This window comes from Papaver somniferum, chromosome 5, assembly GCF_003573695.1.
Source record: "Papaver somniferum cultivar HN1 chromosome 5, ASM357369v1, whole genome shotgun sequence".
NCBI lineage: Eukaryota > Viridiplantae > Streptophyta > Magnoliopsida > Ranunculales > Papaveraceae > Papaver > Papaver somniferum.
Genome location: NC_039362.1, coordinates 106,807,395 through 106,816,606, shown reverse-complemented (window position 1 = coordinate 106,816,606; position 9,212 = coordinate 106,807,395). Strand labels below are relative to the sequence as shown.

The 9,212-nt window shown below is 34.8% G+C and overlaps 1 protein-coding gene across 2 annotated transcripts; it reads left to right on the top strand.

The window, feature by feature from the left end:
* Nucleotides 1-2,044: 2,044 nt before the first annotated feature.
* On the top strand, nucleotides 2,045-5,640 carry LOC113282376 (serine/threonine-protein kinase AFC2-like). 2 transcript variants are annotated; one of them, XM_026531363.1, is made up of 12 exons: nucleotides 2,045-2,281; nucleotides 2,870-3,053; nucleotides 3,173-3,199; nucleotides 3,393-3,546; nucleotides 3,683-3,731; nucleotides 3,828-3,942; nucleotides 4,206-4,297; nucleotides 4,441-4,597; nucleotides 4,715-4,779; nucleotides 4,861-4,958; nucleotides 5,050-5,152; nucleotides 5,278-5,640. In XM_026531363.1, the coding sequence occupies exons 1-12, from the start codon at nucleotides 2,174-2,176 to the stop codon at nucleotides 5,434-5,436; spliced, it is 1,311 nt and encodes a 436-aa protein (XP_026387148.1). In that variant the 5' UTR covers nucleotides 2,045-2,173; the 3' UTR covers nucleotides 5,437-5,640. The 2 variants fall into 2 exon arrangements, with proteins under 2 accessions (XP_026387148.1, XP_026387147.1); XM_026531362.1 differs by having other exon boundaries at nucleotides 2,046-2,281; nucleotides 4,438-4,597.
* The last annotated feature ends 3,572 nt before the right edge of the window (nucleotides 5,641-9,212 follow it).

The following is a 9,212-nucleotide window of genomic DNA, read 5'->3' as shown; positions in this document are numbered from 1 at the left end:
CGACAAGTCTCAATGGCTATGACAAAATATATTCTCTTGTATGCCTACATAATCAACAATTCCTTTTTGGATAACTTGGAACCTTTAGTACATTTGTCGCCAAGTTCTTCCCCTTGTATTTTGATAATGTACCACGAATTGGAGATACACCCTGCCCCAGATTTAAGAGGTTACCCTTTCGGATAAGACATCTTCATGTCAAGTTTCATTGTACCATGTTTTGACTATGGTCAAATCTTCGGCAAAATCAAATGATGCCATGCTTGTATGTAGAGATATGAAATGAGTAGTTGCAGCGCATAATAGAAATGAATAGAATGAGAAAATTTGGGCTGGGTATGAAGTCTCCTCAAAATAGAGAAAGACCCCGACACTAGTTTTTTTTTTCTTCGAAAAAATCGAATAATTGAGAACAATCGGTATTCGTAAATGTCCATAAAAACCGATTTCAAAGGAATCAGTTATTTGTATTTGTCCACTTTGGCTGATTGCGGATTTGAAAAGCAACAACAAATTCTAAAGTTCGATCCACCGGCCATAATTGGTTTGTCTTATCGCATACACAATATGATTGTGTGCAAATAAAGATACAGGAAACTGACTTCTCTAAGGCTTACAGAATCATACCATACATAACACCTACATAAACCGATTCCAAGGTTGTGTTTACAAAATTTTTTGAACAAACCGTATACATAATTGTACCATAGATCCATTGCATATCGTAAACATATTAATCCAAACCATAAACATAATAATCCAAGCAAGAAACATATTATCGAAACTTAAAAGATGTCTTTTAATAATTCAAACTTAAATAGTTATGCTAAAATATAAATTCATCAAGGATCAGTAACACCACCATCATTTTCAGCTCCAGCACCACCGGCATCGGCAACTGCAACAACATCACCGACATTGGCATCAGCAATGCCACCTGCATTGGAAGCAACATCAATAACTTTATCGGCAACAACATACATTTCTGCCCAAAGAGTATCCCCCTCAGCGTCCTCTACCCCCCGTGTTACGATTTCATCCCTCATTCTTCTGGAAAATCTAGTGAGCTGAAAGAGCTCTTCCAATGCAAACTGGTCAGCAAGTGCCAATGCCTGATCCAACTTGGTCTCCCTTCCAAAGGAGAACTTGTACATGCTTCTTTCCACGATCTCCAATTTCCTGACACCATCCTTTCTCCGTGGCCCGATTGAAAATCTCAGATGACTGAAGTCCATACCTACAAAAAATCAAGCCAATCGGTATATTAGAAAACGACGAAGCCACCGATTCTGCACTTATCTAACTTTAAAAAAGACAAACCCAAGAACCCGTACATATGAAAATGTATGTAATCCGATTATGGGTATAAAAGTCTACAAAGAAATCAAACTCTCGAAACGGTATATGAGGAACATCCTATAACCGATTCACATGACCTAATATTTAACATATAAATACCAGGAATCGGTTTATGAAAGTAGAAATGTTTTCTATACGTGTTTAGGATTAGAGGTAATTTGAGCCTAATTTTGTAATTTCACCTACTTAGACACCTCTTTGTATACTTCTAGTTGGAGCAAAATTTTGATAGGCTCCAAAAAAGAAAACCTAGGCCCCAAACTAGCCTAGCCGGGCAAAAAAATCGTTTAAAAATAAGTGTAGCCAACTCATTGTTGTACTTACGTAACGTATCAGTTTCACCTTTGCAAGCACAATTTTCGGTCCGCGAGTTATAACCCCAAAAGTGTCACTATTCATCCACAAAAAACTCATCAAAACAAAAGTAACACAAAAACCCCATCAAAACAAAAGTAACACAAAACCCCCAAAGAATTTGATGAAACCAAACATCATAAAATTTGATGAAATCAATTTTGAAATTTGGGTTTTTTGTATCAATTTTTAAAAATTTGGAATTTTTGTATCAACTTTGTTTAAAATGGAGTTTTAATGGATCCCATTTAAATGAGATTTTTGTACGACAAATATGATCACCTTGGATTTTTATGACCTGTTTTGTTTAGTTTTAGCAGATAATTTCCTCAACTGTTAAATCGGATATTCGTTAAATATATACCCCCTTAAAAAAAGAAACAAGTTAGGGTTTCACCAAAATCAACCGATCTTATCTTTTTCTTATAAAGCTCTGCAAGTAATTCTTCTTTAGTCGATCATGGCTATGGAGTGTATAACAGAGTTTCCTCACAATCATATGGATCGCCGTCCTCGTAAAAGACCAAGGCTGTTAGGTTGGGATGTTCTTCCTTCTGCGACGTCTGAGGTAGTTTTTCCTTTCTTTTTCCTTTTATTTTATTTGAAATTGTAATCTTTGTTGTTCTTTAGTATAGATCTGATGCTGTTTTTGTACATCTCTTATTTGTTAGATCTACATATGTTTTTTTTTGTTTTCCTTCCCGATTTAAAAAATAATAAAGATTAGCTTGTATCTGATATTTTCTATAGTTTTTGTATTTTTTTTCTGGTTCTGATTTGGTCCTATAAGATGTATTTTTATTATTTAATTTCATACTTTTCCAATCGCTGTTTTGTTTTAAGGGTTTGTACAACGTATTAAAATTGTTCAATTTTTATATTTTCGCATCATAGTAATTGGATTGAGCCTTATGATTCTCTTAATCCGTTTTGGTGGAGGATGACTTTTTTTGCTGAATTTCACATTACATTTTCAGAAAATTGTAAGTTGCTTAATAATAACCAAGAATTATGTGATGTTTTTGCAAATTTTGTTGTGGTATATAAGATATATTCGAAAGGGAATACTATTGAAGAATTGACTGACTATAAAGGGGTGAGAATTTTAAATATGTTTCTTTGTTTAAGAAGAATATGAATGGGTGGATGTGTGTAGGCTCAGATAGGAATAATATGTGCGCAAGAAGTTGGAAATGTTACGAGCTTTGTTCCTTCAGACCACACTACTAGTTCTTCTCTATTTGGAAAGGGTGTTGTTCGAAATGGTTCTCCCCCATGGAGAGATGATGATAAAGATGGGCATTACGTGTTTGCAATTGGAGATAATTTAACTGCTCGCTGTAATTACACTGTCCAACCATTGCTCTCTATAAGAGCATAGACTGCTAGTAGATTTCTAATTGTGTTAATACTTTTTCTATTTGCGTTTTCTCATATCTTTGCATTTCTTTTCTTACAGACAAGATACACAGCAAGATGGGTGAAGGTCAGTTTCTACACTTCCAATTATAAGCTACAGTTAGTATAATTATGTTGTTGTCTTTATTTGTTTTTCTTGTAGATGGGTTGTTACATTTTTTTGTGCTCTGTTTTTATTGATTATCTTTTCAAAAGAAAGGTTAGTATCGCGTGCTTCTTGGCTTTGTACTTATCTTTAGTTTCTTTCCCTCTGTGTCCAGGAACCTTTGGGCAGGTTTTGGAATGCTGGGATCAAGATAGGAACGAAATGGTGGCTGTCAAAATCATCCGTTCTATTAAGAAGTATCGTGAGGCAGCAATGATAGAAGTTGATGTTCTTGAGAAGCTTGCTAGACACGATAAAAATGGGATCAAGTGCGTAGTTTTCCTGAGCAGATTCTTTTTTTTTTCATCTTTTTTTTTCATCTTATGATTCTTATGTGTTATAGCTGGCATTTTTAGTATTGAGTGATACTCTGGATAAGCTGTTAAGATGCTTTATTCTTTGCAGTTGTGTGCAAATACGTAGCTGGTTTGACTATCGTAACCATATATGTATTGTAAGTATCTGATTGGTAGATTGATTTCCCAGTCCCACATATCTTTACGAGGGTTAAGGGTGTTAAAACATGTATGGATTTAAATGATTTCAACAGGTATTTGAGAAGCTTGGTCCAAGCTTATACGATTTTCTCCGGAAAAACAATTATCGCTCATTTCCTATTGATCTAGTCCGTGAACTTGGAAGACAGCTTTTGGAATCTATAGCATGTGTGTAGTAAAATTTTGCTGGTTCAAGTTAATTTATCTTTTCAAGTTCAATCATGAATCCGATAGTATCTTAGTTGTACAATTAAGACTTTGTTTTAAGGTTTATTGTAGTTGTTCAATTAAGATCTTGTTTTAAGGTTCCGTGGGTGCAGTTACTGGATTTTTTCCCATTGGCGTTAAATGTGTTCAAGATCTAGTCTCTTTGATTAGTTTTGATCTTGATTTTAATACTCAGTGTCTTACCTCTTTATGATTTCCTACAGTTATGCATGATTTGCATCTTGTCCATACCGACTTGAAGCCTGAGAACATACTTCTTGTGTCGCCAGAGTATGTAAAGGTGCCGGATTTGAAGGTAAATTGTTTAGACGTACATTCTCCAATCTCTAGGTTCAAATTTCTTAGAAGAAATAGTACTTGGATATTTATTTGTGTCCCACTTCCCCTGTGTATGTTTCTCAATATCTAATTTTCTCTTCTTGCCTTTTCTATCAGAAGGTTTCTTCTCGATCGCCCAAAGATGGATCCTATTACAAGAGGTTGCCAAAATCAAGTGCTATCAAGGTTATTGATTTTGGCAGTGCAACTTATGATCGTCGTGATCACAGTTACATTGTATCAACACGGCACTACCGTGCTCCTGAGGTTATTCTTGGTAAGTTACTAACACGTTCAGTCATATTTGTTATTCTGATCTTTTAGGTTGCTGTGCCTGTATTTGGCCACTAGCTTCTGTTGTTTGACTGTGTGATATTCATTTTGGTTTCTACAGGACTTGGATGGAGTTACCCTTGTGATATTTGGAGTATAGGTTGTATCTTAATTGAGCTCTGCTCGGTAGGTTTTCGCTTTGCTGCCACATACTATTTTATTATACATAATTTTGTGTGAAAAAGCTGCAACACATTGTTTTTGCAGGGAGAGACAATGTTTAAGACGCATGAGAACATAGAGCATCTGGCCATGATGGAGAGGGTAATGGGGTCGATACCAAGTCACATGTTGAAGAGAGTTGGGTATGTGATTCCATCTTTTTAAGTTTTCTCTTGTTATGTTGGTTATTTTGAAATGTTCCATCTGGTAACTTGTTCATTTCTTTGTCTTCAGATATCATGCCGAGAAATACATAAGAAAGGGAAGATTGAATTGGCCTGAGGGTGCGACATCCCGGGAAAGCATTAAAGCTGTTTCGAAGTTGCCACGTTTACCGGTATGTGTGTTCAGGTGTTGTTTTTAGGAAGTTGTATACCATATATTTGGTAGCTTAATTTGGTAGCTTAATGTAAATTCAAACTCAAATCATAGAGTGATTTATAAGTCTTATTTAATGTGCAGAACCTAGTGATGGATCATGTTGACCACTCGGCTGGTGATCTAATAGGACTGTTGCAAGGTCTCCTCACATTTGATCCTTCGGATAGAATGACTGCTCGAGAAGCGCTTAGGCATCCTTTCTTCACACGAGAGCGTCAAAGAATATCTCAAGCTTTTTAACAACCAAGTCGAGCATTGTACGAATTTACCTTGTATATAGAACTTATTTTGTATCAATTGTGTTTGTTTCCGTATGTTTGCGTTACAAGGATTTCTATTGTAGTTTGCCTTTACAAAAAAGTTAACAGTTGGAGAACTTTCAGAACTGTAGCCACAATTTTTCGTCTGTATCAAGGAACCGCGTTTTCTGTTTCTGGGTAAAAACCTTGACAAAGCCAATATTTTTTATTTCGCGACAGAAGCCAATAAAATTTATTAAGGAACTTTTTTAAGTTTGCAGGTTGAGATTCTTTGCAAGTTTTTACCTAGTTGATTCTTTCCTTTGTGTACAAGAATTAAAGTGATGGAAATGCGAAGATGTGAATATAAGTAGGGGAAATTAGGGTAAGGCCCAACCCATGGATAACCCGTAATATGAGGCCCTTAATTAAAAGATGTTTAAATCTAGACCCGAAATATTAAAAGACTTTGATACCCTTATGCATATTATCAAGCTCATAATTAAATAAAATTTAAATTCAGGCCCAAAATTATTAAAATAATTTATCTCAACAGTTACATGTGTAAGCAGAAGTTACACATGCGTATGGCATGTGTATCTACAAGTTACACATGCATATAGATGTTTATCTCAACACTTACACGTCAAAAAAAAAAACACATATTCAGTTGTTATTGAAATAAAAAAATTTCTGTTTATCAGTTGCATATGAGAATGCAATGACTACAATAATTTCTGTGAGGTTGAAAACATGAGGGCAAAGACAAAATGATTGCCATTTTTAGTTAACCAGTCATCTGGGTATGCTCCTAATGCTCCAAAGATATACCTGTAACAGTATCAGGAGGGTCGAAAAGGTTATAAGCTGAATAGCCAAATAAAACGCACAAGAATCTATACATAACAATAGCCAACTAAAGGAAAACATGATGTGCCACAAGAGCTATACATAACAATGGAAATTCAGCTTCTATGCAAGCAAAAATGATTATTCATTTAACAATTCCCTTCTTTTAGAGTGGCCGAGAATAACCTAGGGGATGTTTAAACTGACTCGCATCTCAACACTGCATAAAAACAAGGGATGCGAGTTTTAATTATCCGTGTATGGAAACACTGAATAGTATTCTACTTGCAACGAAATATGTCTTGTCTAGAAAGGAGGTTAACTATATATATGTAAATTCTGAGCTCTACGTACACAAAAAATTAGTCGAACGCACAAAGGCAGAACATAAACATATCTAACTAGAATGTGTAACTATAAGTTACACATCTAATTAGCATATGTAACTAGTAGATACACATAAAACTAGAATGTGTAACTTATAGTTACACATCAAATTAGCATGTGTAACTAGTAGATACACATCGATTTGGCTTGTGTACCTAGAAGTTACACATTTAATTAACATGTGTAATTACTAGTTACACATCCATAGTCTACCAATGCTAGTTTAACATTAGACTAACAAATGCCTAAGCACACATTTTCAACTATAAAACGCAAAGGATCATCACTGCTTACCTTGACAGTAGCCAATATCCTTATCTATCTAGGCGTAAACTACTAGAATATCCTGAAATAAGAGATCAGAAAGAAGCTATTTACTATTATAAGCATGGTGATGTTATACACAACATTAGAAAGATGATCCTATTGGTCTTACCAGTACCAACACTGATGTAAATACAAAGTTGAATGCCAAGGATGAATATAGCACAACAAATTCTTGTTTGGTGACGTTAAGACATGAAATTAGTTCCTTCCAGACAAGTTCCCTGTGGCATTGGATAAAAGCTCTGGGTAGGAAACTACCATATTCTAAAAATTATAGGTCCATGAAACAGAATCTTCAAAGTATGGAACTCCCTAGCATGCATGATACACATTTTACCAAAATATATAAAAAACCAAATAATTTACACAGTAATGTATTACCTAGCAGCCATATCAGCAGCCTTGCTGACACTTGAATCACGTAAACTTTTCATCTCATCGCCGACAGTCTCAACTTTCTTTCCCTTGTCAGAATCGACACCATTTTCATCTCTCAACTTTCTGTAATAAGTAGATCCATAGACTCCTTAAAAAGGAAAACAATGCAAAACTGGCAAATAAACTGCTTTACTAATTTGCAGGAGCTAAGCGAATAAATTACAGTTAAGAGATCAGTTGCAATAGAAACTTAAATAGATGTGTAATACGACTAGTGTAACCGTAAGTTACACATGATACGACTTGTGTAACCGGAAATTACACATGCATATGGCATGTGTAATCTAAAGTTACACATTCAATTAGATAGTGTAACTAGCAGTTACACATTCAGTTAGTATATCTTGGACATAAACTGGGGATCAACAACAACTATGGCATACTTCAGTATAATAAAAAGAATAATATCACCAAGTATAGACTCATTCATGATACCCTTAGTTTTACTTACTACCATCAGGAAGCTTCTGAAATTCGGCTCGTACAACACCTCTGATTATAGCCTCAGCATTCCCTCCCTTGCATATCTCAGAGTATAACTTTTTTGTTTCAATTCCAGCTGCTGAAACCAAAACAGAAGAAAACATTAGCAAAACATACTTTGAAAATCTCAAAAAACAGTAACAATCGAAAAGCGGAAAAGAAAGAGTTAATTACTTCCTCCTTGGGTTGGTTCGTAACACTTGACTTCTTAATGATTAAAATCCCCAAGTTATCTATCAATAGAAATCAATTTTTCTTTCAATTTAAGAAATTCTTCTATTGCTACTGCAATATGGTTCAAGGAATTAGAAAACCAGCGGACACGAAGCTTTCAAAGTTTTCAACAATATCTATGGTTTTAACACCATATGACCAATGTCCTGCCAAGCAAATCAAATGAACTAGAATGCACTGTCTTGTATGCTTTGTTCAGAAATTACCATGAACTCCCCTCCTCAAATGATACCATCTGACTGCAGTCGACATTCCTTCCTATTGGATTCAAACATCCAAATCTTGTGCCCTAGTCCACCTGGGGACCTCATAGACCTGACAAACATATCCATTAACATGTGTATCTAGAAGTTACACATCCAATTACCATGTGTAACTAGTAGCTACATATCCATTTAGCATGTGTAACTAGTAGCTATACATCCATTTAACATGTGTATTTATAAGTTACACATCTAATTAGCACGTGTAAGTAGTAGCTACACATCCATTTAGCTTGCCGTATTAGCCTTTCAAAAAGTTCTTAGTTAATAATATCTTAATGTAAACTTACACTATAGAAAGCACCCTTGAAGTTCACAATTTCCTCAAACTTCAAGAGTTCTGTATGTACATCATCATAAAATTCTTCATAACATTGTTCAACCTCTTCGTCAGTTTGCTGGGAGACAAAAAAAACAACCAAGCTTTTAGATAGAATATACATGCAAATAATCACGACAAAATAATAAATCGAATATATATATATATATACACCAGGTCAATCTCTAGACATTGTCAGGCTTAGAAAATTGAAAACATGAATATCTTGTGTAATATGCTCTAGAACACCTTGGATCATGATCATAGTTTGACCATATGGAAAGAAGCAAGAGAACACTAATATAAAACAACATTCTCAATAAAGAAAGGCGCCAGTTAAAAATGAAAGGAAATCCAAGCCATAAGTAAATTTTTATTTTTTAGTTATATAGCCTAGAGAGATGATTGTAGTGATGAAAATTTACTAGTTAACTAATTGGACTATGTTGTCTCCATACCATTAATTGTACATACGAG

What these genes read in the sequence shown, in the direction of transcription:
- LOC113282376 (XM_026531362.1), top strand. Translation starts at nt 2,174, where the DNA reads ATGGCTATGGAGTGTATAACAGAGTTTCCTCACAATCATATGGATCGC. An exon ending in ATCGTAACCATATATGTATT is followed by an intron (nt 3,732 to 3,827) that starts GTAAGTATCTGA and finishes TGATTTCAACAG; the next exon opens with GTATTTGAGAAGCTTGGTCC. An exon ending in CACATGTTGAAGAGAGTTGG is followed by an intron (nt 4,959 to 5,049) that starts GTATGTGATTCC and finishes CTTTGTCTTCAG; the next exon opens with ATATCATGCCGAGAAATACA.